Source organism: Brienomyrus brachyistius, chromosome 1 (assembly GCF_023856365.1).
Source record: "Brienomyrus brachyistius isolate T26 chromosome 1, BBRACH_0.4, whole genome shotgun sequence".
NCBI lineage: Eukaryota > Metazoa > Chordata > Actinopteri > Osteoglossiformes > Mormyridae > Brienomyrus > Brienomyrus brachyistius.
In genome coordinates, this window is record NC_064533.1 from 13,113,987 (window position 1) to 13,140,961 (window position 26,975).

Sequence of the window (26,975 nt, forward strand, 5' to 3'; positions counted from 1 at the left end):
TGCTGCTCGCCTAATAGAAAATATTAATAACGCTAGTAAATACTGAGCCGCACATATTTTTGTATGATGTATTTTGCCTATAAACGTATAAACAATTCAATATCGTCAAGATTGTGTCATTGGTTATACTATTGGCCCTATTGCAATGCTTCTGGTTTCACAGTGTGCCATAGCTCTGTGAAAGTGTGAAGGATGCATCATTAAGCAGAGAGAAAGCTATATGAATCATGAACATCTGTGTACAGACTCACAGTGCAGGGGGCAGTTGGCAGCAGAAATGGAGGAAGCCCTGTGGTCAAGTTGATCGATTCTGGTGTAGTGACAGGAGATGTCGCCGTGGATATGATTACAGTTGCGGGCTGGGTGGTTGTCAACGCAGAAAGTGTCGGGGTGGGATGAGGAGTGGTGGCCTCTAGGGTTGCGGTGGATGGAAACGTCGTAGGGCTAGTCTCTGTGGTCTCTGGTGGCGTAGGAGTAGTTGTGTCAGGAGGAAGACTAGGTGAAGGAGTCATGGCTCTCATGGTGGTCGGAGATGGAGTAGTCCTCAAGATAGCTGTTGATGATGGAGCCGTCACATTTTTGGTGCTTGTCATGGGAACTGTACTGGCACTGGTCGGCTCCTCGGTGGACCTGGTGGTCAAAGAACTTGTACTGGGCAGCGCTGTGGTAGAACGGACTGAGGGCTGTGGGGTGATACTGGGCGGAGCCATGGTGACAGGGGCACTCGTCATGGCAGCCGGAGGCGTGCTTGCAGTGAGCAGTGGGTGAACGGTCACCCCGTCCGTTACGGCGGATGTGACAGGACCATGGGTGGTGGAGGGGGATGATGATGTCATCAAGGAGGTGAAGGTGCTAAGGGGCATTGGGGTGGAGGTGGCAGGTGGCACGATGATGGTGGTGCGCGTGGTTGTTGGAAATCTAGTAGTAGTCCGGGGTTCAGTCACTGTGCTGGGTTCTGTAGTGGGAGCTGTTGTGGTTCTGTTGGATCTCGTCACATACATATAAGGGGTTGGTGTTGGTGGTAGGATGATGCCTGAACACAAAGAAACTTACATTTATTCATTGTTTTATTATACGTTAAACTTCGATGGTATGACCAAACAAACTCAAAAGCCAATATTATGATTACACTAGTTTTCCCGTGAAACTTCCCTGCCATTTGAATTTTTCGTTGGACTGCCTTAGCCTTGACTATGCCGCACATTTGTCACCGAGACCCCATTTTGACAAGTGAGTTGAACCACCCCATAAAGCCTCCTTCAGCACATCCCAAAGATGAGATGAGGTTAAGGTCACAACTCTGTGGTGACCAAGTCATGCGTGAAAATGATTCCTCATGCTCCCTGAACCACTCTTTGACAATTCAAGCCCAATGAATCCTGGCGTTCTTGTCCTGGAATAAGCCCGTGCCAACAGGGAAGAGGAATTTCTTTAATGATGGATGGAGGTGTTGATGATGATGAGGTGTTGATTGATGATGGATGGAAGTATAACCTGGCCAGTAGATTCAGGTACTCAGCTCACTTCATTTTATTGCTGCATAACGTTGCTGAGCTGTAATAATGATCCAATCATTGGCTCAAATATTTGCTGATATAAATTCAAATGGTGACTTTTTTGGCTGGGCAGTGTAGCTACACATCCACTATACAGATAAATACACTCTACATACCTTTAACAAGGGGCTTAGTATTAAATATTATAGATTAAGGAATACTCACAGTCCTCTCTGTAGACACATCTTCTTGTAACTTCATCGAGGATCATGTTTTTCGGACACCGTGGAAAGCAGCCTTCCACCCTGCACAGGCCAGCATGCGTTTTCCAGATGAAGAATGTACTGGGTTCCACTGCCTTCCCTTATTTACATACCCTGCGCTGTTACAGTCACTGTCCCCCACTCTCACCACATCTGTGTGGTTACATCCTGTTTGCAATGCAATTAGTTTCTCCGATCTATAGATGCATCTCATCAAGAGTCAGTGCCTTTTACAAACGTCTACATAAGGACCGAAGATGTTCTCATTTAAACTACATTCCAAAACCTGGGCCCAATGGTAAACTCAATAATGCTTGGGGGTCAACTTAACTTATCTGAACACCTTTATCCTTGCGGAACTCTGTCACCATACGGTCACATCACTTACGGTGGCAGGAAGCGGCATTGTGAGGCTGTGGGGTCGCTGCAGGTCTTCATACATGGGCTGCTGCACGCCTGGTACTTCCATTCACACATGATCCGGTAAGGGATCACAAAACTGCTCTCTGGGTGAAAGGGTCACCAAATGAAGCTGAACTTCAACCATGATGGTCAGTGATGAAGGTGGGTAATCGACGCAAGAATCTTCCCAGCATATAACCTCAACTTGTCGCCAGTGACCGACTCACCTACCTTCGAGCATGAAGCTGCTGATTTGCCTGAAGTGCTCTGAGTGGTCATAGGCCTTGGCACGAATGCCACTGGGGCTGAGGGTGAGGAAGATGCCCTTCTGACCATACAGCTCAAAGGAGGACAGGCTTGGCAACCACAGGCCCTGGTGGTGGACAAAGGTGCCCCTTTGGCGGAAGTCCTCAGTCCCGATCCAGCGCTCCAGTCTCAGCGAGAGCCTCCCCGTCACACACAGGAAGTAGTTGGGCCTCTCGGCAGACTCCAGGGACACCATGGGCACGCCTACCAGAAGGGGGCAGGAAGAATAAGGGACTAGACCCAAGTGTGTTTTAACCTCAGAAAAAGTGCTTTAGTCATTGAGGTACACCTTCAGAGAACATCCACTGCAGGGTCGTGCCAGCTAAGTAAACAAAACAACTTGGCTTCATTAGGCATGAATTTATCAACCGATGCCTCGGATGTCAAGACTAAAGATCTGAGTGCCGAGGTGTGAGAAAAGCCCTTCAGTACTCCTGAGCTACTACTACTTGCCTGGGACTGTAGAAAGCAGAACGGTGTACCGTGACACGGCCTCTGTAGCGGACCACAAGTCATAATCCCGCTTGCAACAAGTGGTGGAGGGTCTTTTGAGAAACCTAGGAACGCCCATAGTTTGGGTCGCCGCCGAGCGGTGAGCTCCTTTTCTCTTAAGCCGCTTTAATGAAATGGCGACGTTCTCAATATCCTGCCCGAAGCACGACCACCACGTGGCGAGTCATCACTTATCGGGCGTGACCCGAGGCCGGTCGGGAGCCTACCTCGCAGCAGTCACTGAATGACGCCTCCTTTTATTATGTAGCATTTTATCATTATTCCGTTTGAATATGGCAATTGTGTGGCGATATGACAGAGCCTGCCTCTCCATAATAAAGCACCGGTAATAGGAGCAGGACTTCAGCTGGGTTAATCTGCCCTGCAAGGCATAAGGTTACCTGCAGGGATTGTTGCGCTTAATGCATTGCATTGTAAGCCCCTGCAAAGGGGGGAGGCTTGGTTGTTGTATCAATTAATAAGCACAAGGGAGTGACTATGGGGCTTTCGCTCCACAATCCCCTCTGCCCATGTCCACCGTCAGCCACTCACCTGTGAAGCACCACAGAAACCCGAAACGTGCCCTAATATCTGACCCCGGTCTTTCAGGGTCACGGAGGGGTGCAAGCTGATATGGGACTGGGGGCATATGGATTTGGATGGGTTACGTATGCTGGAAGAACTCTAGATAAACACTGGGCACAAGAGGTGACTGACCTAAAATATCTTGTGAATCTCTGCAGTTCCATGGTGGCAAGTGAGTTCCCTGTAACACCAGCACCCTGCCACTGGTCCAGCCTGCTACCCTGACACTCATCAAATGGGTGAGAGTGTCATGAAGAGTCTGAACAATGGCGGACAGAATATGTGATACTGTGGCATGGAAGGTGAGCTCATAGTAAGAGTGAAAGTTAGCAGATGTGGGAAAGGTGGAGCGCTTGAGATCTTACTTTACACATCTAAACACCACCATAAAAGACACAGACTCTCAACATAAAAACCCCAATGAACTGAATGTTTAATTCGATTTTTTTTTTTTTTTTGTCCACGGCATATCAAACTAAATTCACTAAGATCCAAAGATGATAAATATTGCAGAAATTCGATAAGGAGTATTGTAAAAAGCGGTTTAAATATCAGCATGGCCGCCCTCAGTGTTTCCATGTTTCCAACATTGTCTCCTGACTCAATATTATAGCATCTTATTTTACCAAATAAATAACTGTGAACGTAATCCGTCATCATCATCAAGGGTGCGGCCGCAATACACTCACGAGACAGCTTGTCCTTGTAGAGGCCCACCGTGACCATGAAGTTGAAGAGGACTCCACCCTGGGCACTGGGCTTGGGAAGAGAGAACACCTCTCCACTGGTCAAGTTGGCCCCAATCACCGTGTCATTGAATGCAGCATTCAAGAGGACGTAAGGCCCCTCTCCCAGCTCTGAAACCGAGGGCACATTCGCCGGATCAAGGAAAAGGACCCGACTGTCAAAGCAGCAAACTGAACATCCCCTTTGATTCCACACAATGACAAAATAGCAGATTTAAGTGTACATACCTTGATTGTAGTATTCGCAGTCATATGCTGAAATGGATAAAGTACATTTATTTAGTGGCTTCTAGTAGTCAAAGCGTACAAATAAAGCTCTGGAAAAAATTAAGAGACCACGGCAAAGTTTTCGGTTTCACTCATTTATCAATTTATGGGCATGTGCCTGTGTAAAATATAGTCTTGCTTTTAGGAGCCTGTTATGAACTGGCCTAGCAGTGCACTTCACACCACTTAATGTTTCCTATTCCTTTTGAAGGTCACTTGAGGTCATCCTCTGATTCATGAGAAACTGCCGGATAAGTTGACAGTCGTTTCTGACATCAGAAAGTCGCTTCTGCCCTCTACCTGGCTGGTGTCTGGTTATTGCCAGTCTCTCCTGCTTTACCTTGTTCCTGTGTACTCTTTCCTTAGCAACTTTGAGCCTGGAGGCATCCTGCCTCGCAGTGTAACCTTCTGCCAGCAGAACCAGGATTAAACCAGGATTTAAAAATGCAGATTTTTTTTTTAAATAGGTAGTGGTCTCAATGTTTCAAAAGCTGTACATACATGCATTTGCTTTATGTAATATGGTTGGTACCACTGTAAACCAATTCATCCAGAACTCAACACTATTTACGAGAACTTTCTTACTGGCGTTTTACACTAAATGAAGGGTGGGTTTCCTGGCTCTATGAGCCCTTCATGTGAATCCATACTCACAGCACACAGTGGGAGACCTCCAGTGAACGGTGACGCCCTGCTGGCAGCATTTGTGGGCGTAGGCAGCGATGCTGGTACACAGACACTCACAGTCACCACCCCGGTTGCAGTTGCATGTGTCCGTCAGGCAGTTCTTGTAGAACCACGTCACGTCCACCTGTGGGGGGCCAGGGGATGTTATGTATAGGAGTGGCCATTGTCAGTGGACGATGAATAATTGATGACAGTAAGGGGACATCGTTGTCAGAAATGCGGGTCAAACCATCCAACTGTAGCCTATTTTGGTCAACATAAATTATTCAGATTTTTAATTCATATTCTTCAGTTGTTGGCATCACGGTAATATAAATTGAAACAGCACCAAGATCTTACATGACCTTCCAAGTCAGTGTATTTGCCCCTTAAATGTCAAAATCCTAATTAATATTTAAACATCCTTCACTGACGGTAAGTTATATTAAACATACTGTAGTTAGGCTCGGAGAAAACAAACTCCTACACGTTCCCACCAAACCTGGAGAAAGAAAGCTTTGAACATCCAAAGGGATCTAAAAAAAATTCAATAAGAAGTGCAATGAACCTGTCAGTGACTGATTACATGCAATAATCCAACCGCCATGAACTTCAACGTCTTGCTTGTATGTTGTGTCCAAGATGATGCAACAGCACCATCTAGTGGATAAATCTATGTGGTATTTTATTTCACTAGTTTTCCATGTCTTCTCCTGGAGTTTCTATTATGAATTCTCTGGCATACCCATGCTATATACTAATATAAAGAGTGCAACGGTACACATATTCGGTACGGGCCTTTCGTATGGGCCTATCGGTACGTATATTTACCGAACTATTGCAGCGAATACGGAACCTTTGTATGCTTGTATGTTTCCGCCGAGCAACATTCGAAATGGGGAGGACGAAGCCGCGTGTCTATTCCTGCGCGTGTACTTCGTAATGGGAAGCGTGTACTGCAGGGTTGTCCAATCTTACCCGCAAACGGCCGGTATATGGGCAGGTTTTCGTTGCAACTCACTAATTAGATTACTAACTAGAGGACTGATTGGCTGAAGAGTCCTCACATCTGGGTTTGAACAGCAGTCCTAAAGGTTACCCCGAAAGCCTGCACACACACCGGCCCTTTGCGGATAAGATTGGACACTCCCGATGTAATGTGAATACAAGTACATCGCAGGTATTTTTTTAAAATTGCAGGTATTTTTTTAAATGCTGTACCATTAATTTTGTTATGCTTTGCATTTTCGAGACAATATTTGTGTTGCACAGTTCGAATATGAAGCTGAAAGATGCTAATTTGAATACAGAATGTGAATACAGTACAGATCAGTACAGTTAATTACCTAAATGTGCACCTTAATGGATAATTATATTTATTTGCGTTAGAGAATATTTATTTTGATTTACTTTTAAGTAAATTTAAGGTTTTTTAGTAGGTTGCAGCAGTACTGGCAGAAACTTTATTTATGAGTCATACTTCGTTCAGTTTTTAATAAAGAAAGAAAAGAAGCAATTTGTGTTTTGTTTCTCTTACCCCTACTATACTGAAAATGCACAGAACCGTGATTTATGTGTACCGTTACGCCCCTAACTCATATCATATACTCATATCATTTCATCAGATCATTTTTTCCCTCTCCTCCACCACATAATGAAGGTATGCATTTCAGCTGAAAAAGAACTCAGCTCAGAAATGAACAAAGTAAACAACCGGTAGGTACAACATCTCGGCTCAAAAGCAAGTTAGCTTTTGGGGACCTTTTGCATACGCGATAAAATGCCCATTGTACCAACCACATTGTGACAGGGAGCAAAGGCGTCGCTGTACAAAACCGCGCATTCTCTCTTGGCGTACGGCTGCCGATTGAGGTCTCCTTCGCACGGCCTCTTCACCACAAAGTCACTTTCACACTGGAGGGAGAGATGGGCAGGGGGTTAGATTGCTTTGCTAAGGTGACGTCTCATCTCACGTGAAATAGCACACGGCGCAGCTGACAGACGGACGGTTCACGAGAGCTACAGGATAAAGGCCGGGAAATTTGTCTTTCCAGCGAGCAAGGCTGGAATTATGCATGAGCTCACCTAGGCTGTATAGCCCAGGGCCCCTAATTGTATGAGGCCCAAAAATTGTTTTCCTGGTTGTTACAGCAGCATTTTATGCTGTAGGTAGGGCTCCAACAATAACTTTACCCCGGCGACCACAACCTCCCTAAAGTCTGCCCTGCCAGAAAGCCAACACCAGAAGTAACCAGCAGGTAGAGCGCTAAGAGCCCATGATGCTGATAGAAAAAGTGGATTCATACTAGGTGACTGAAGCCTACAGAGAGGATGATGGTCCAGGTTCTTTTGTTATGGCTGCAGGGACAAAACTGACCGTTCAGTGGGCTGTACGAGTTCAAACTTGCATGGCGCAAGGGCAACCAAAGACACTGATGTGTCCCGCGCCAAACAACAACGGGTCTTTCCATGCCCAGCAGGAGGCATGCCAAGGCGAAGGAGTCCAAGGAATGACCGCTGGCTGCAGAGGCTGAAGCCGGTACCTGGCCGAGGGCCCAGCTGTCTCCGAAGCTCTGGGGGTTGTTGACCTCCATGTGGCTGGAGGTGGTCATGTCATTCACTGTGACTGTGTCAAAGTTTCCGCACATCCCTGTCAGCTGACCCTAGGTGTGCAAAGAGATTATTTACACATATATTTACGGCAAAAATTCATGCCGATTTTTGAGTGACAAGGGACAGGGCAATCCGGAGGCACCCTTGGGTTTAATGTTGAAGTCAAGGTGAATTTTGTAAATAGAAATGTAAATATAAATGGTGCGGGGGGGGGGGGGGGATGGTTGTGGTGTTCCACCTTCCACTGCGGCCCGGCACGGATGTGCACGGTGGTCTTTTTGTCCCACAGGATGGTGATCTCCTGCTTGGGGAAGTGCACCACCGTGTAGTAGCCAGCCCGCCACAGCTGGAACTCATAGCCTTTCCCCACCACTGTGGAGGAACTCTGGAAGAACAGTGGACCAGAAGAGCGTTACGCTCAGTAATAGTGAAAACACTTTGCATACATTTGATCTAAGATGCAAAACTAATGATGCTAAACTGACATAATGGTCAGAGTAGAGTGGAGTAGCGTGGAGTAGAGTGGAGTAGCGTAGAGTAGATAAGTAGGGCAGAGTGGATAAGTAGAGTACAGTGGATAAGTAGAATAGATAAGTAATAAAATACAGTAGTGTAAAATACAGTAGATAGGTAGACAGACAGACAAATAGATAGATAGATAATCAGTTATATATATTCATTACATAGATACTGCTCATACATTCATAACATTCCAGAATCGATAACTAGTTCATTCGTACTGAGTAACATTTTTAAAATGGAGGCCTTTTCCAATATTTTCCCCACCTTTCCAGCAGAAGCCTTGGCTCCTGGTTATGTAATGGAACCTGATATGACACCCAGGTAAACGTGAGGATAGCGCACACCCCAACCACGCTAGTCCGAACGCCCGGGCTGACCGCCGCCCCTCGTGCCACATGCCAGACCCCAGGGCCACCGTGGGACTCACTAACCGGCTTTCCTGAGCTGTCGCTGAAGTAGATCTTCGTGAGGCCCACGTAGATCACCAGATATTTCATGCAGATGATGCCGCTGTCGTAGCAGTCCTTGTTCTGTGTGGTGATGGAAATCTCGGTGTCGTTGATGCTCTGAAATGACAGGATGTCATCATCACACCAGTATAACTTTCTGTGAGCAGAATATTTGCATTACAAGGAGACAAAGCAGACTTAAAGAAGGGAAGTTACTGATAAAGAGGAATTCATGTATTTTTGTATATATATTTACTATGCTTATTCTCTATCGATGTTTGTGGACATGGAGGTACAGCTTTTGGTTTGGAGCTCCTGAAGGGATCCTGCCAGCTAATATTCAAGCTGGTGGTGATCCCCCCCCCCCATAGCACACCAAAAAATGGGGGAAGGGCAAGCTGGGGTTGTTTTGTAGCCGTGCCACAATAAACCATGGTTCTGACCATCAATCTACTGTAGATTGCGTGCTGGCTAAGTCAATTAAAGACTTTTCTGTCTCTAAGTTAAGATTTTAAAATATTACTTGACTTGTTTGACTATTAACTGAAAGAGGCTTTTGTATGAAAGGGGCCAGAACTTTATCTCGCAACTTTGCATCGTTCAAAGGCTCATAACTTTAAAAGAGTATGAAGGAAACATATAGGGGAACCGTGCACTGTAAAAGCACTCTTCAGGAACGCTAATCAAAAAAGGCTTTAAAGTTATCATTTTTTGGTGAAACGTGCAACCATGTCCAATACTTGGGTCAAGCACAATGGCGCCTACAGCACTAAGATCGGGCATTCCTGCAGCTCCAGTGTGCTCCTTAGAGGATCGCTGCCCTTTAAAGCCCACTTTTCAAAGGTAACCAGAGTCCACCACAGGCTCTCTTCACAGATTGAATAAGCGACTTTAATTAAGGGAAAGAATCAATTTTAAAAAGATCAGGCAAGCTCTAGATTCCCAGTGATGGGCATCCGCAGTCTGCCGTGGTTGATCCCGGTGTCAGCCCATTTCCATGTCTCCATGTTTGGTCTGGGAGGAACGTGCGGCACAGAAGTGACAATTTGAAAAGGGGGTCTAGGGGGGCCGAGCCTAGGGTCTGAGAAGAAAGCACCCGGGAGGCTGGCGGGAACAAGTTGGCCTTTGTATGGTGTGTCGCCTCTGCCCTGTTTGTCCAGTGGATCTGACATTTGCTTGGGTTGCATTACAGCAATCCTGTTCTAATTAAAAAAAAAAACGCTTCTGATTTTCCCAAGATTAGGGGCTTTGAGACTGGCCACAGATCTGCTTTCCAGAGATCCGATCCGGCCTCGCCTGGGAGAAGCTTTAAGGACCGGGACTGCGGGGGATTGCTTCAGGGAAAGGTGGGGAGTTGGGTTTTGGAAAGGGGTAAGGTGCCCCCCCCTCCCCATCAATACAGAAGCCCCGGATTAATAAGCGTTCCGCCTTTGTTCCTCTAAATACCATCTCAGATAAAGGTTTAGCCAAGCCCCACACCCCCACAGAGCCACTGTTACAGATGATTGAGCGATAAACACAGCAAAGCCCAAAGCTGCAAATTCCCCTGCATCAGCACATGCACCTAGTCAACGCATCTACATCAACCCATGTGAAGTGTTTATTTACTGTGTTATTATTTAATTCTCAGGCAAAAGCGCCCCTACCTTCACTAAATACACCTGGCAGTTGCTGACATAATCGTACTCCAGTCCGTCGAACGTGTGGTAATGGCGGTCGCTGTACACAGTGCAGACCCCCGGGCAGGGGTAATAGGTGCAGTTAAAAAAGCCGCGATGGCAGGTGCTAAAGAGAAGAGGCAACAGAACAGGGGTATCACATGGCATGTTCGGAGTCAGCGGAGGTGCAGGCGAGGACCTTGCTGCGGTTTTTTGAGCTGAGCATCAAGGTCCTATTCGGAATCAGCGACATGGGAAAACATTAAGGCTAAAAAAAAACGGGTTAAGCATAAAAATACTGGCTTCTAATGGAGGGGTGACATTTAATCCCTTCTGCGAGGAGTGAGGAAGCATAATCTCTAGAGCAGCGGTTCCCAACCCAGTCCTCAGGGACCCACAGACAGTCCACATTTTTGGGGATCTGGGAGGGAGCAAAAACGTGGACCAGCTGTAGGTCCCCGTGGACCGGATTTGGAAACGCTGCTCTGGATCAATTGGCTACCACCATGTTTTAAGGTGGCATCCAATGCACATTCCATTTAGTGGCAATATTCCCCACGACCTCCTGTCACCTTCTCGGTGCTGAATTTTGAGAGGCACTCCAGGACATTGTATATTACCGAGGGGGAGCGGAGCAGAATCGTCAGCCTGATCATCACACCTACCAAAGCTGGCAGAGTCATGCATACCATTTGGAGCATGGTGTGGACACCACTTCCCCGGGCAGATACTCCAACCCCAGCCAGGCGCACGGACAGCTCTCTGGGTAGTAGCATTCTCCATTATGTCTCACTAGCCTTTTGGGAAGGGAAAATTTTTAATCATGAGATGCAAATGATTACAGGAAATGAGTGTCCTGAGCTGAGTTAGCTTGTCTGGCTAATGATTGCCCAAATAATCAAATAAAATGCTTTTTGAGTTCTAATCCAGTTAAAAAAAAAAAAACAGGATTAGCACTCTGGCAGGGCTTTTAAATAGAAGTTCATAATTGTAATGCATTGTTGCAGGAAGTTACAAATAAAAAGAATGAAATGAACATTTGCTCAAAGACAAGTACAGTTACATTGGAATACTTATTTTCACATATACTGTATTGCTCTCCCCCACGACCCAGTATGATAAGCGGTTTGGAAAATGGATGGATGGATGTATTGCTCTCCTTTTTCACACAGACAGACACACACTCACACACACAGTTGAGAATGCAGCTTGGGGGCCGAGCACATGGTGAGCCATTCGACTGACACCCTCGGACCATTTCTCAAACAAGTTTACCATGAGTTCAACTGTTCACCGTTTGGTATTTTGCTTTTTGGTACTTTTTAAAAGTAATAAATAATATTCAGTACGCAGCAAATAATCACTGACCCTAACGAGCAGGCCTCTTTATATAGCACAGTGTGTGTGTGTGTTGTATGTCTGTGTTGTGTGTCTGTGTGGTGTGTGTGTTTGTGGCTATGTGTGTGTGGTGAATGTCTGTGTATGTGAAAAAACAAAAGCAATCCGCCTGTTAGTGGAAAGGCTTGCTGTGTCTGACCTCTGCATCCTCCTCTAATCAACAGATACTTATTTTATATTTCAGAACCTCCAGTCCGTTCTCATCCAGGTTTGAAGGGTACGCCAGACACAGCTGGAGATCTGGTAAAATGTGCCGATAAACACCCATAGGAGGGGCTATAACAGTTCCCCTGCACATCAAGATAAAAATTCCTGCCCACATCAAGATTCAGTAGACTTTTTGCACTACACCGAAGCTCTGCTTTTAAAATTATCTAGCCAGCAATAACGTTCATCTTTTCAGCAGCTTTCCCTTCACTTCAAATGGAAATTGTAAGCACTCCCCCTAAAGGCAGGCAAGGGAATTGCTTGATTGTAAGTTCAAATGAAAAGCATTTACCCACAGTTCCACAGTGAGTCCCATTAGTCACAGTGATCCACCTACCCCGCAGGGCAGCCGCAGCCGGGGATGCAGGGCGTCATGGGCGAGCAGGTGAGATTGATCATCAGGTTCCGGCATGTGACCTCACAGGCTAAACCCAGGCGGGACTGGGCTGTCTGCGGCTCCCGGCAACTGTAGTAAACCTTCCCTGGGGGGCAGTCTCTAGGCTCGGGTTCTGATGAACACATGGGCTCATGCTTATTACTGAACCACTTTGCAAGCACCCGAACAGTGCATGCTGAACCACAAAGGGATACACGCAGTCTCGCGATGCCACAATGCCAAACTTTAACATTCATTTTAAAGCCAGAAATGAATGCTTCCACAACCACATGCTTGCTTAAAAGGAAGGTTATAGCACCGGGTAAGCGAATCACTTGGAAGAGAACAGCAAAGGACACTGCAGCCCAACAGGTTTAAACTATCGGCAGAACAGACTGAAGACAGTTCATACTGAATTCAGTCAATGAGTTTTGGGGTGACTCTTGTTTCCGCTCCATAATAAACAAGCATGTGTTTAAAACCAGCAATTATCAGGCCGTCAAGTATGGCAAGGGTTTAACCTGCAGCCACCTGTTAAAGGTTTGTAGAATGCAGAACACACTCATTTTTGCCTGTGAAATGAAGAAAAGGCTCACCTCGTTCCTCTGGTACACATTCCATACGTCCATTCCTGCAGAGGCTGTAAAGCACAGGGGAAACACTCATACGGGAGCCATCTAGTGGCAGATGAACCAGTTACACTAAAGATCGACCTGTGTCAGCTATATTAAAAGTCATACTGATATACAGTATGTTTATCCTGACAGTCTTGCAATCCTCAAACTTCAGTTTGATAATAGCAAAATGTGGCACCAAGGACCACACGTAACATGCATGTAACTAGTGTTGCAGTACTCTAGACTGGTCTTGGTCTCGTCTGGGTCTCAGACATGGAGGACTCGAGGTTTTATTTCAAGACCACTCATCAAAATGCCTCAATATTTATCACAATAGCTTAATATTCATCTTAATATTCATCTATTCGTTAACACAGTTCTGTGACTGGGTGTAAAATGTCCTGCTTCAAAGTCCAAATGCAACCAATAAGGTGGAACCTATTTGTAAAAATGTAAAATTTGTACAGAAGCATATATATATTGAAATTTTAAGAACAAACCTCTAAATTATATTACAAACGCAAATTTTAGGCCACACAGCCTAGCCCCAAGATGGTGTCTATGCTCCACATTTTATAGTGTATTGTGTTATGTAGACTCAAACATTAGTCTGTTTCTGGTCTTGACTTGGTCTAGCCCTGCCCTGGTCTTGTTCTTGTATCAGTCTCGCCCTGCCTTGGTCTTGGTCTTGTCTCGGTCTTGATACACTCCGGTCTTGTTAATGACTTGGTCTCAGTTTAGGGAGTTCTGACTACATCACTACAGGTAACATGCATGTAACAAGGCTCACCAGGGACCTGAGGCACTGAAGGACACCTCGCCAGGCTGGAAGACAGATCCCATGAAGTAGCAGTGACAGTGAGACCTGTGGGTACAAGAGACCCCAGAACACTAGCAGTCTCATCACCTTGGGTCATCAACATGATATGTTTGCTAAAGAACCAATCAAAACTCAAAGAGAAGGTGAATGACTACAGAAGCACCCTGTGATGTTGTGAGTTTCCTGAAGAGGCTGGGCAGAGATGTGCTTACGCAAGGACGCAGCGCTGGCGCACGTCGTCATAGTAGGTGTTTTCACTGCAGCCGCAGCCTTCGGCGCAGTCGTTACTGCACAGCTCCCCGCTGGACAGTGATTGGCAAGTCCTCCCGCAGGTGGAGGTGCATGAGTGGTACATCATTCCACCCAGACACACCACACCTGTGCAGGCAGGGCACAAATGAAGGGCAAGTTTCGAAACCCCACTCAGTCCATTTCTTGTTTTTCAGATGAGACCACCAGTCTCACGAAAGCTCACCCAGTCTTCATGTAACCCAAAGAAGAACGTTTGTTAAATTTCCAAAACTCCAAAAAAGTCCAAAGAAATGTTCACAAAACAGAATCCCGTGGACTGAGACATATTAGGTGATTTAGACAATGCTACTATGACAAATTTAAGCATGTTGTATGACAACAATTAATTCATCCAGCACAATAAGAACTGATGACTGTTATTTATGAGGTGGTTCCTCAGCCCCAAAGCCCCAACCCCCATCACTCACCGCACTCGGACACGTGGGCCCGGAAGTTAATGACCACCTGGTGCTTGGCGCAGACGTAGGCGTAGTGTGCCAGGGCCGTGCACATGCAGCTACCGCCACAGAGGCACGCCTGGAAGCGGCACTGCTGATAGTATACGCTGGGGCTGACATATTCATGGCAGGGAGCAAAGATCTCTTCTGTGAGCACAACGCACAGCGAGGCGTAAAACCCTGCAGGAGTGCAACACACGGCCATATTTTACATGCCGTTCGAGCTTCTGCACTTCAAATGAGCTGAAAATGAATCTTTACTATATATTACTGATTTATACTATGATTTATACATTATGAGCCCTTCAGTCTTGCAGGGGAAGCTTAGGTTGCACAATCTGTGTCTAACTCCTACTCCCCCTGCAGGGCTGGAGGAGTCATAACAGTCTACACAATATTTTGACCTCAAATAACTGCAACTACACTTCTCAATAACCCTTCTTCTGTGTATCTCAGGGGGCAGATAAAGAGCTGATGAGACGTAATGAGCAGTACCATTCTCCTGGTTCAGGTCACAGGGGTCAATAATGGGCACATTGACAGGGCTGCTGCATGCTGAGGAGACCTTCCAGGCGTTGGCGTGGAGTTGGGGTGTGCCCTCGATCATGCCCGACGGGGACCTGTGAGGAAACACAGCCAGCATCATCGCATCTCATGGTCATACTGTGAGACAGACGGTACTGGTACTAAATGACACTGGAGCCAAAACGAAGGTTAAACCAGGAGAAACCCTGTAAAGGCATCTCAGCCAAGCCCAGATAACTAAGTATCACTAGTGACAGAGATAATGACTCGGGTAGAGAAGCAGGCCTAACTTGTCGAAGATACTCCTGAAATGTGAGGGGTACCGTCAACCACGCAAGCTTAATAAAACCCTATGTGGTGAGACATTTTAACTACAATATCTCACAATGTATATGCATGTCTCACGTTACATTCCTGTGGGACAACCCATAGAATGCCAGCATGCCATAAATGCTGCATGCACTGTAGCAGTCATATCTGAGACACCCACTTTATAGATCTGTTACTGTACTTTATCTGCCACTGACCACAAAAAATCTAGTTCGGTATTGTTTTGCATTGTTTTTTTACACTTACTGTATTGTTCTGTACTTTATTGTATTGTTATTCACCATCTGTATTGTTCTGCACAATCCTGTATTGTTTTACACTATCCATATTGTTTTGTACTGTCATGTTTAGCTCTTTGTAACCAAGAGTGTTTCTCAATATCAAGAATGCAGAGATCTTACTTTTGGTCTTGGCAAGAGCATTCATGCTAGCTTGCCTCTCAATAATGAACTTGGGATGCAATGAATCATGGGATTGTTCTCGTTTGGCGAGGATGCAGCCCATTGATATTTGGGGTGGGGCAAAAATGACACAAAGGGATTTTTACCATATTTTGTATTTCTGTTCTTAGAATTGAAACTGGTCTTAGACAATGGAAGACGAGAACACAAGTACGGTCAAGTACATATATTGAGAAACAGCTCAGGTAACGCCCAGCTAATAAGCGTTGTGATGCAGCTGTGGCATATGGCCGATAAAGAATCTGAAATCCAAGCTTTCATCATGCGATCATCTCAGAAACATTACAGTCTGATGTTCCCCAGGCAGGTAGATGTGGGTGTGGCGGGGCAGCGCTTGGGGCTCACAGGAAGTCATCGCGCAGGTTCCCGTTGAAGGTGCCACACAAGCCCACGGTGAAGCCCTTCCAGCTGTTGTCCAGCAGCATGTACAGGCGCCCGCCGCGCCCATCAAACTGCACGCGCAAGCCGAAGACAGTGTGCAGCTGTACGAAGAGGGACGTCAGCTGGCGAACCTCCACCGTGTCTGCGGGACAGCCGAGAGAGGAGAGAGCCGGGACAGATGAGAGACAGGAGTCTGCTCAAGCAGCAGAACATTTCTGTGCTACCAGCAGAACCTGCAGATTTAGAGCACAGACATGAAATGATCCTGTGAGAGAAGTAATCTGTGATAGACTGTAAAAACCATGGACTGTGGAATGCATGTCAACCAGGGGTGGGAGCCAATAAATCATGTAAACTTCTTTGTTTGCTTTTGAAAAACCCCTCCTTTTTTTACCTGCCCAGCTCACTACACACATTCTTGCCTTGTGTCTGTTGGGAATGCTTCTGATGACGCAACAATATTTTTAGGCATAAAATACAGTGGATTGGTAGATTTCAGATCATATTTTTTGCTTAAAAAAAGACATGGATAGAAATCAGGCTTTTATTAATAAAAGTCATATGGTTTGGCATTAAATTTTCCTAGCCATCTTTTCATAACGGTTCATCACGATCCTCGATGCTCCAAAAGTCACCCGGGGACAGGTCTGAGTGGCCCCGCCGGTCTGGCCGTCCACGGTAAAAGCCAACAAAGAGCACTGATTGCAAGCACAACCAGAAAAACAGCGTCTAAGAAGATAGAGAGGCCCATGGAAACAGCCCATGGTCTCACCGTCGGAGTAGGGCAGGCCGGTCGCCTGGTTGACCCCGATGAAGACCTCTCCTTCCCTGGTGAGGGTCACCTGCCGGCTGACGTCCTCATCCACCACCAGTGTCATCGAGTGGATGCAGGGGTGCTCCTGCCTCTGCGGGGGGTGCAGGTGGGGGAAGGGGGTTGGGGGTTGGGTTGGAAAAGCAGGCAGCTCTCACAGTCCCCCCCTTTAATGGTACAGCCTCATTGCCGCCTCAGTCACGTCTCGCGGCCTCTAACATAGGCCCTCTCACGTGGCTGTGTCAGAGATCAATGCTGTCTCACAAACCCCACTTCACACAGAACGCTCCACAATTAAGCGCTGATTAAAGACCATTACACAACTGCCCAGGTTAAAAACACTCAGGGCGACAGATTGCTGCGGGATAGCAGTCACTGCACATCATTCATACTCTTTCAAATGAATCAGAAAATAATCTCTACTAACACTGTTAATACTACGCAAAACAAATTAAATTAATTACGGAAAAGCATTACTATAATATTGTTATTGTTAAGCTATAGAGATAAGAGACTTTATTGTCATTGTATCAGAAATACAACAAAATTTGTTTGCTGGCTCACGGCTCTGCAGCAAAGATGTATACATTAATGTACCACATTAATATAAAATACAGTCTCGTAGACATGGTATTAATATAAATAAACCTGAGATAGCTATTAGTAAAATACAATATAAAAAATATATATACCCTAGTGCAGTCTACAGTGTGCTGGAGGAAAAAATTATTTACAGATTATAGGGATTTACAAGTCAATGTGATTTAAAGTAACTAAGTACGTATCAGCAGCAGTACAGAGATGTGGAAGTGATTAATGGTCAGTGTTCTGTAGTGGGAAGGGGTGTGATGGAGGCCACTGCTCTCGGGAAAAAGCTGCTCCTCAGTCTGTTTGTTCGTGAGTTATAGTTTCTAAAATTTCCTGTACTGATTGAGTAGATGTAGTAATACGTTAAAGTCTCTTTGCTGTTTGAGGAGATGGTGTTGTTTATGGAAGAGACCATGGATGGGGGTGTAGCTGAAGAAGCTGTAACACGGAGTAATAAATGGAGATGGCTTTGAATAGTGGAATTCATAAAGAGGCTGGAGGTGGAGATGGAGAAGATCATGAAAGGTGATGGTGAAGTAGAAGGCCATGGATGGTGGTATAGATGGAGGAGACCATGAAAGTTGATGGAGATGCAGATGACCATGGATGGAGGTATAAATGGAGCAGGTCATGGATGGTGGTGTGGAAGCCTCGGAGCGTGTGTTACCTCACCGCAGGGCACGTTCTGCAGGGTCACCATGAAGCGGGTGCTTGCCCGGCTTTTCGCCAGCACGTACTGGCAGGTGCCCAGGTGTGTGAAGATCCGCCCGTCGAATGAGGTGATGTGCGAGTTGCCCATGATGGAGCACTCCGCTGCAAGCCAGTTGAGAAAGCGACATGAAGATGAAGCCATTCAGGCAGAAACGACTTATCTCCACAGTGGCAATTAAATAAAGGTTTGTTACAGACTGACAAAGGCGGTGTTACCTGAGCAGTTGCCCTCTGTGCAGTTCCACACACCTCCCATGCAGACACTGGAACACATCACAAACAGATGGCTCTTCGTAAGCATTCAACGGGCCATGGAAACAAAGCCTTCGGTAAACTGGAGCCCACAGGGCGTTTCTGCATAGTGCCAGCAACTTTAATCTCATCAGATTTATTTTGTTGTCAAACGATTGACTCTCCCAATTGATTAACCATTAATGAACGTGTACCAGTTTAACAGTGTCCCTGTGAACTTTCAATGCCCAGAGCACATCTCTATGTCCATGCATTCGTGGGGTTTCTCCCACAATCCCCAGGTTACGAATGAAATCCATTCCCCAAGTCTGTCTTCAAGTCAAATTTGTAGGTAAGTCGGAACAGTAATAATACTGTACATAATAACAATGATAACGAGGGGCGTCATGGTGGTGCAGTGGTTAGCACCGTAGGACCCAGGTTTGAGTCTCCACCTGGGTTACATGTCTGCATGTTCTCCCCATGTCGTCGTGGGGTTTCCTCCGGGTACTCCGGTTTCCCCCCACAGTTCAAAGACATGCTGAGGATAACTGGAGTTACTAAATTGCCCATGTGAGTGAATGGTGAGTGAGTGTGCCCTGTGATGAGCTAGCTCCCCGTCCGGGGTTGTTCCGCATATCCTTCTGGGTCACAGGGCGTCCAGAGCTATGGGCACGAGGCTCTGGACTCCCTGTGACCCAGAAGGATAAGTGGTCAGAAAAATGGATGGATGGATAATAATAATAATCAAACAATAGTAATAAAAGCAACTACATAAGGTTCTGCACCTTGAGTCAACAAACTGCTGAAGCCGTGCCGGGTTTTTATGTGCGTCGATAAACAGTGAGTCTTTATTATAAACCATTGCATTCAACTCAATTTTATATTTTATATATATATTAGGCTTTTAATATTATAGGCTTTGACTAAAATCGAGTCACCTTTACCTTGTAACAGCAAATGCTCAAATTTGAAGAAAACAGCCTTTTCTCAGTTTCAGTGTCGTTGTAGTTACTGTGTTTTGCCTTTGTAGGGCAGCATTGCCACTGGATTAGTATCATCACTGTATGCTGGTTTAGTGTGATTTTTAATTCTTGTGACTGCCCTGACATGGGATGAGCTATTCCTCTATTCTTCTCACACACCTACGTAATATGCAATAATACAGTTGAGTCTAAGTATGAGATCATAGATCGTTGGCGGTGGGGGGGGGCGGGGGGGGACTCACCAGGAACTGCAGCCCTGCTCCAGTACGTGGCCTTGGGGGAAGGCGTGGCCGTGATACACACAGGGGCACTGGGACACAGCAATGCAAGTGCCATTTTGCAGAATCATCCCTACAACGACACACAGAAAGTCTCAGTCTCACTGTCTCAGTCCCATTATCAGCACAGACCGTCCCCCGCACTACTGACCCGTTCAGAGAGGAAAAGGACAGGTCACGTTTAAAGCACTCTAAGAATGACTCATCGGGATGGTGATGAGGGTGCCTGTGCATTAAGAAGGTATTACCGTTTAACTATAAGACAATGAGCTTGAGTTAAGTAACCCTATGGTGCCAGTCCCTGTGGTGCCAAAATGGCTTTTTATACCGCTCAAATTCTTATCATTTAAATTAGATCTGTCGTTAGACTAAATCACTGCAGGTGATCTTTGAAATATTCCTCATACGTGGACATATGACACTTTGAGATAAGCGCTTAAAATTCCAGAGTGCTGTATTTAAGGAGAAGCTAAACACAGGCTAAAACAGGTGGGGGGGGGGGTTGTACCATCGGGGCAGTAGCAGCCATCCAAGCAGTGCAGGTTGGTGCCGAGACACTCCTTCTCGAAGGTGCAGGTGGGGGGACAGCAGCTGATGCAGTCCCTGTGGACAAAGCTGTCCTCGCAGCGGTCAGCTGGAAAGACCCAAAACGACATCAGCGCCCCTCTGACTTAATGAGAGCCTAGCAAGTACAAACAGGGCATCGTGGGAAGGCAAGCGTGGTCGTTAGATATGAAAATTCAAGGGCCCATTTCATTTCCACAAGGAGCTCTGCTGTTGTGTTGTCTCGCCAGGTAAGTCAATACTAGTTAAAAGTTTGGACACGCCAAGCAGCCTCCAAAGGAGAGTGATAGTGTCCGATCACATCGCGGTGTCCAAACTTTGACTTCCACCAGGTGATTTCCAGAGGCATCCATCGAACATTAATAGTGACTTTCACCGTGACACCTCTTCCTGAAGCGAATAGTGCCTCCTGACCACTCACCACAGGCAGGGAAGCTGTCCCTCCACTCTCTCACGGGGTAGCCCACGTGCGAGCAGGCCCTGGTGTACTCCACCAGGGTCCGACAGAACGTTTCCTCTTCATCAGACCTGTGCACAAGAGGGCACCTTTACACTGACAGGCAATAAACTGGGAGCTCTGGGATTCCCCCAGTATATTATTAAATCAGTTTTCTGCTTGCAGCGCGCTGTGAGTGTTCGTATTTCTGTACACAAAATTCTTTGGGGCAACTACATAGTGAAAAGGACTTCAGAAAAATGAAACTGAATTGAAACTGAAACATTATTTTTAATTTAACTAACAAAACAATTTGGTTTTAGCTACTTTGTTTTACTAGAAAATTATGTATAATTTCTGTATGTCTTAATTATGCACAATATAGTCTCCATGAAAAGAGACAGTGAGAGTGACCCATTTTTAAGTTGTCTGATATCCATTTATAGAACAGTCTACTTACTAATCTCAGGAAAATTTCAGCATGATGCACTAATAAGCAACAAAAATGTACAGTGTCTAAAATATTCAACATTGGCCCCCCTCTGCTTCTGACATTACATGCTTGAAAGCACCTCAGTCATCAACAAATTAGAGTCCCTCACTCCGGCTCTTACCTTTAAAGCAGCCCAAACTCCATTTAATTATTTTTCCACAATAAATATAATCCCCTCAATTGAAAGACTCCCAGGTGAACTGCCAGGTCCTGGGGGGGGGGGGACTGCTTCAATTATAGTGTTGAGGGGTGTGTGGGGGTGGGGTGCAGAGGAGGCTTGAGATCCTGCGACTCACACACACAGGTCGGAGACGCAGCTGGCCACGAAAGGGTTGGGGTCGATGTTCTCATGGCAGGAGAGGAAGGGGAAGAAGAGGAGAGCGCTGCACTTCTCCACGGCGTCCTGCGGCCAAGCGAACGCAGGATCAGCCTCCGATAAAGTGACTCTTCTCGCTTCACTCATCACCGTAACCATAAACACTCCTGCCCACCCGGCTGCTTACTCACCGCAGGTTATTAACACGCGCTTAGAGCCAAAGCATTTTCATTAAATATGACCACACGGTCTGGCGGTGACCTACCTCCATATCAGACTCAGATTTGCAGGGCCCGGAGAAATCATCCTCCACGGGTTCGCAGGGTGCCTGGTGAGGAAGGTCTACATGCCAGCTGTTGCCAAAGTCCGCCGGGTCCTCGGTCTTCACTCCTGCGGGGGACGGGGGAGTGACAGGGGCAAAGTGAGAGTCACCGTGTCCCATGGGCATCGCCGCCATTAAATATGAGCGGGATGTGTTCCCCTCATATTTCATAATCATTTGTTTGGACCTCCCCACATTTAACATAAAATATTTTTTTTTATGCCAGTGTGTCCCCCCCACATTCAAAACGCTTCTGAGGCTCCTGCCGTGTCCAAACATCTCCCATTAGTCTGGAAAATGCAGCAGATGTAATATTTGACTCTACTTTCGGTGTGGAGACTGAGGTACGATTTCACCACCGAGCTCCAACTACTAAACCCAAACTCGTGAGTCACCTGAAATGCATCCCTTTCGGTCAATGGGTGCAAAATTTTGCGAGCCAAAGACGAGGCTCTTTGTTTCCAGGAATGGTGTACGAATACAGTTGGCGGATCGGAAAGTGTGGCTAAGGAAATCTGAGCCATGAGGGGACATTTGGAGGGATCCTTGCGATATGCACTGAGTAAGATACATCTTTGTATTCCCAAGTTATAGCCAAACGTACACTTATTTAACCCAGAAGACATCAGGCCCAATTAGCATGTAGGGTGTCTGTCAGCATGGTGCCAGGTTTCAGGAGTTGGGCTGACCTATTCTTCACAGCACCACAAAGGCGGGTCAAAAGAGGGACCGTAACAATTCCGTATCCTGGTGGGGAGCAGCAGCCCCCGGACGCAGCACCGGGCTGAATCCGGCGACGACTGACTGAATAAGTGCCGTCGGGGTCTCACTGGGCATACCGTAGCTGGTGGTGAGGTCATCCGATCCGTCATCATTGTAGTTCCCGCAGAGTCCAACAAGGCCGGCCTTTGTGCTCTTCCGTCATTTTGATGTAGACGCCAGAGCCCCCGTCCCAGGCCAAGGAGAGGCCGAACGTGCTCTTCACCAGGATGTAGTCGGCCAGCCTCTCGATGAACACGTTGTGGATGGTCTGTGGTAAAGTCAGTCTGGCCAATGGGAACGTGGCAGGACGTCACATGTAAATATCTTGCCCTTTCTGCTCACAAATCGCAAGAAAATCATTAGATATAGTCAACCATTAAGTGAGTCATTACGTCTAATGACCAACAGCAAGATATTACTCTAAGCATATAATCAAGGACATAAACCAGAATTCAGTTGTTCTGGGTTTGCACCAGTACATAGAGCACATTATGCATTATTGCACTTGTCTGCTTGCTTTTGAAAAATTCTATAACCTTCTGTTGAAAAAAAAGAAGAAAATAGTTCAGGTCTAAAGCCTTATGAGTTTGCCCCCCCCCCCCCCCGATTCTGTGGTTCATGCTCCAGTAAAATATCCAGTTGCATAAAATCATCCTTACATGCCAACTCACTTCAAGTTCCCAAATCTCCACATGCTCATCTCCAAAAGTGCTAACGCCTTCCCTCCCCCATCCCCCTCCCCCTCCCCCAGCCCGGCGGGTTCCCCACAGTCACCTGACACCCCCTTTGTGGACCTGGTACTCAGCAATTAGGATCTCCTCCTCATTGGGGAAGTAGAGGCTGAGGGAGCGTGCGCAGGTGTACATCGGCCCTTCACAGTCCCGCTCGTTGTGCACCTGCAGGGTTGTGAGAGTGAGATATTACTGTGGATTAAAACTGGGAGCCCAGAACAGGACCGTTCATAGAAGCCATGACAGACCGGCTGGTAAAATCAGCATCTCTCAGAAGAGGGTATCAATATCAACAGATAACGAGCATCCAGAAGCAATCAAATAGCAATTTGTTGGTTCAGATCTCAATATTAAGGAAAGTGATCAGCTTTCAGAAAAGTAACTCCAAAGAAACATTCGAATGGAGAGCCGTGAGACACAAAGGATCACCAGCAGACTGGGGGTCAAAGGCTCTCTGACCTACCCAGACCGTGTACTGTGGCTCTGTGCTGTGGCAGTCTTTGGCCAGGATGTAAGAACACTTTCCCGGGAAATAGTAGTAGATACCATCAAATGTCTCAAAGTGGTGCTGTCCCCAAGACCGACAGATCCCATCTCTGTCCTGACCCATGTTGGCGACTGGATACAAACAGGAAGCACATTAATCAACACGGAGTCATAGCACACTTTATTTAATTTAACACGACATTATTTCCCAAAACAGTCACAAGTCAGTTTTACCAAATACCAGTATTTGCCCCCTTACTGTGTACAATTTGCTGTTTTAACTAGAGTAGAAGCTTTTCAAAGGACAAGGAATTACACGTTAATCGGAGTGTAGATCTAAAGATTAATTATCGCCAACGCCAACCCGCTGGTCAGGAAAATTCAAACAGAAGTGCTTTTGTTGCCATGAACAAGGTTTCCCTTAAACCTAATAAAACCAAAGCGCTGAATTAAAAATGTTAGCTATTGGATTGTTAATTTGGGATACTTCTATTAGACATTTAAAGATAAAGAACAAGACTTTAATAATTACTTCCCAGCACTCTGGAATGGACTAAAATTCGATACCCTCCGATTTTGTCAGTCAATAATAAGGCAGATAAGGGACTTGAGTAATTAGGACACACTGTCATTGAACAGATCCCTGAAGATTGTATAAAGTGAAGGGGCACTTGTGTATGTCAGGTACAAAGGAGAGAATGGAGGAGAAAACCTCTGGCCAAGCGTGACTAGCATGAATCACCCTTTGGAGTCTGGAATCTACTAAAGCTCAGCTACTAACTCCTACTAACATACTACTAACTCGCATCAAATCAGTTACATGTGTAAGCAGGGTTGCCACTTTCAATCTGTAGAAATAAGGGATGCAGTCCTCTGATTTACAGGCAGGGGAATCAGGGCAATTAAATTGTATTTCGGTCCAGATACCAAAATTAAATCCCATTAAATATGAGACAGGTGGCAACTCTATGAGAAACTCCAGAAATCTGTCACTGAAAGCCCTTTTACCAAAGTTTGGTCTGATCCAGACATCAAACATTTAAAGGTATTTTAAAAACAACCTGATTTTTTGCCGTCACCCTGGATAACAACTGGGCAGGACGACACGGCAGCGACAGCAAGCTAAAAGCGGCCTTTGTCAGCAAGAACCCACCTGACTCACTCAGTTCGTACCTTTACGCCAAAAACACACATTGACAAAAGGGGAGGTCTTCTGTTTAACGGAGACAGCGCTTTGTGGAGAAAGAGTGCGATTGTTCCAAGGGGAGATTACAAACAATCTAGACAGGATACCCACGGAGAGCGGGGCTGCTTTCCAGTCACTGAGCTGCTGCCCACTCGCAACTGGGAGGTTGATGGGAGTAAGAAGAGGTAGGGGAGGCCAACGTGACATGAATTCTCAGTAATGTTATGGACACAGGGGCTAAATAACAGCCAGTCTGTTCGTGCAGCATGCACTATAGATCTGTTCATACATTTCATTTCTGATCATTTCAGTCCTAGATTAGAAAACTAATTCCTAAATCTTTAGGAATGCAGCTGAATCCACAAAATGATCAGAATGTGAACCATCACAATGCAATCTAAATTGTAATCAAATTGCAAATAAGTTTCAGTGAGATGGCCGTATTACCAAAGTATCCTCAAGTGTAAAATTAGTGAGAATCAACTAAGTCTACTAATAAAGTGTGAAGTTGCTTCAGGTACATAGTAGCTATACAGACATGCAGATGTCTGCAAGTATGAGTATACAGCAAGTATGAGTTGCAACTGGTTAGCTTAATAAATACTATGACCAAACAGCAACAACGAAATTCTTCTTATTGTTGTTGCTGATAAGAATGTTGTTATTGTTATTATTTTTATTATAAAAACAATATATTCATTCCCAGACGGTGCTGATTTAAAAGGCCTGTGGTCACAGTGGGACTGGTTAATGCAGCAGGAGTAAGGGATAGGATAACAAAGCAGGCAATGCTCTGCACTGGCCGGGCAAATCCCAGGGGGGCGCCCATTGTGAGGGGTCGGGAAAGCGGTGCACTCACTGATCTGACAGCGCTCGCCGGAGGCCTGGAACTGGGCGCAGTCACACAGACCACCTTCCTTGCACCAGCCTCCATTAAGGCAGCTACAGGACTCTGAAAGGGGAGACAGCCGGTCACAACCTGAGACATACGAGTCCGGCGGCGGTGTCCACGGCGACAAAGAGACGCTATGTCTCCGCTTCCATGAGAACCCCGCATAACTCCGGCGCCCATTTTGACGCCAGTCCCGCTCCGGCCCCAGAGGCCACAAGGTAGCTTAGGAGACGTAGTTGCCCCAGAACGTTCCAGACGCATGAACTCCATCCCCGTTGTATCCGGAACCAGAAAAATCAGAGAATCGCTACTGGGACACTTTTCACCCGTCCTAAAGAGGTCGCATCGAGGCGGGGGGTGGGGGGGGGGGGGGGCAAGGAGGAAGCATGTCTCTGGGTAAATAAAATGTCACCATTCAGTACTAATATTAAGATCTGGAAGGTTTACCTGCGGCGGCATGGTGGGCAGTGAAGTTATGCAGGATGCTTCTTGGCAAGGCGGATTCAGGAAGCACAGGATTGATGGTCTACAGTATGCAGAGAGGGTTTCCGCTATCAGATTAACAGTGAAAACACTCCTCAGCTTTCAATAAACACCTTACTGCCGGTTTATGTTGTACACGGGTAATTAAGGATGCTGATGAAGTTAAATGGACTCGGTCAGCAGTATGAGCCAAATGGATGGATGAATAGAAGGTATTAAGCAGTGGTTGATTTTTTTAATTATTTCTAGAGGAGTGCTGGAGGTACGGAGGAGAGGCAATGAAAAAAATTTTTGGGGGGCGGGAGGGACAATTGCGTAGTTCAGATTAAATTGCGTTTCTGTCTGGAACACCCTGGGGTGCTGCTAGATA

The 26,975-nt window shown here is 46.2% G+C and overlaps 1 protein-coding gene across 1 annotated transcript in view; it reads right to left on the minus strand.

Annotated features, from left to right (window-relative positions):
• Window positions 1-26,975, minus strand: part of LOC125745170 (otogelin-like protein) — a 42,338-nt gene that overhangs the window by 11,610 nt on the left and 3,753 nt on the right. The window contains 34 exon segments of the mRNA XM_049017730.1: window positions 252-1,033; window positions 1,722-1,801; window positions 2,148-2,265; window positions 2,393-2,671; window positions 4,234-4,401; window positions 4,519-4,545; window positions 5,212-5,368; window positions 7,021-7,137; window positions 7,767-7,886; window positions 8,075-8,221; window positions 8,790-8,924; window positions 10,454-10,592; window positions 11,155-11,262; window positions 12,408-12,579; window positions 13,043-13,086; window positions 13,854-13,928; window positions 14,096-14,261; window positions 14,603-14,812; window positions 15,128-15,252; window positions 16,294-16,471; window positions 17,102-17,234; window positions 18,396-18,541; window positions 18,656-18,702; window positions 19,899-20,007; window positions 20,443-20,568; window positions 20,920-21,026; window positions 21,724-21,830; window positions 22,009-22,133; window positions 22,905-22,959; window positions 22,961-23,111; window positions 23,602-23,723; window positions 24,022-24,176; window positions 26,090-26,182; window positions 26,570-26,648. Coding sequence (XP_048873687.1) covers window positions 252-1,033; window positions 1,722-1,801; window positions 2,148-2,265; window positions 2,393-2,671; window positions 4,234-4,401; window positions 4,519-4,545; window positions 5,212-5,368; window positions 7,021-7,137; window positions 7,767-7,886; window positions 8,075-8,221; window positions 8,790-8,924; window positions 10,454-10,592; window positions 11,155-11,262; window positions 12,408-12,579; window positions 13,043-13,086; window positions 13,854-13,928; window positions 14,096-14,261; window positions 14,603-14,812; window positions 15,128-15,252; window positions 16,294-16,471; window positions 17,102-17,234; window positions 18,396-18,541; window positions 18,656-18,702; window positions 19,899-20,007; window positions 20,443-20,568; window positions 20,920-21,026; window positions 21,724-21,830; window positions 22,009-22,133; window positions 22,905-22,959; window positions 22,961-23,111; window positions 23,602-23,723; window positions 24,022-24,176; window positions 26,090-26,182; window positions 26,570-26,648 — 4,902 coding nt within the window.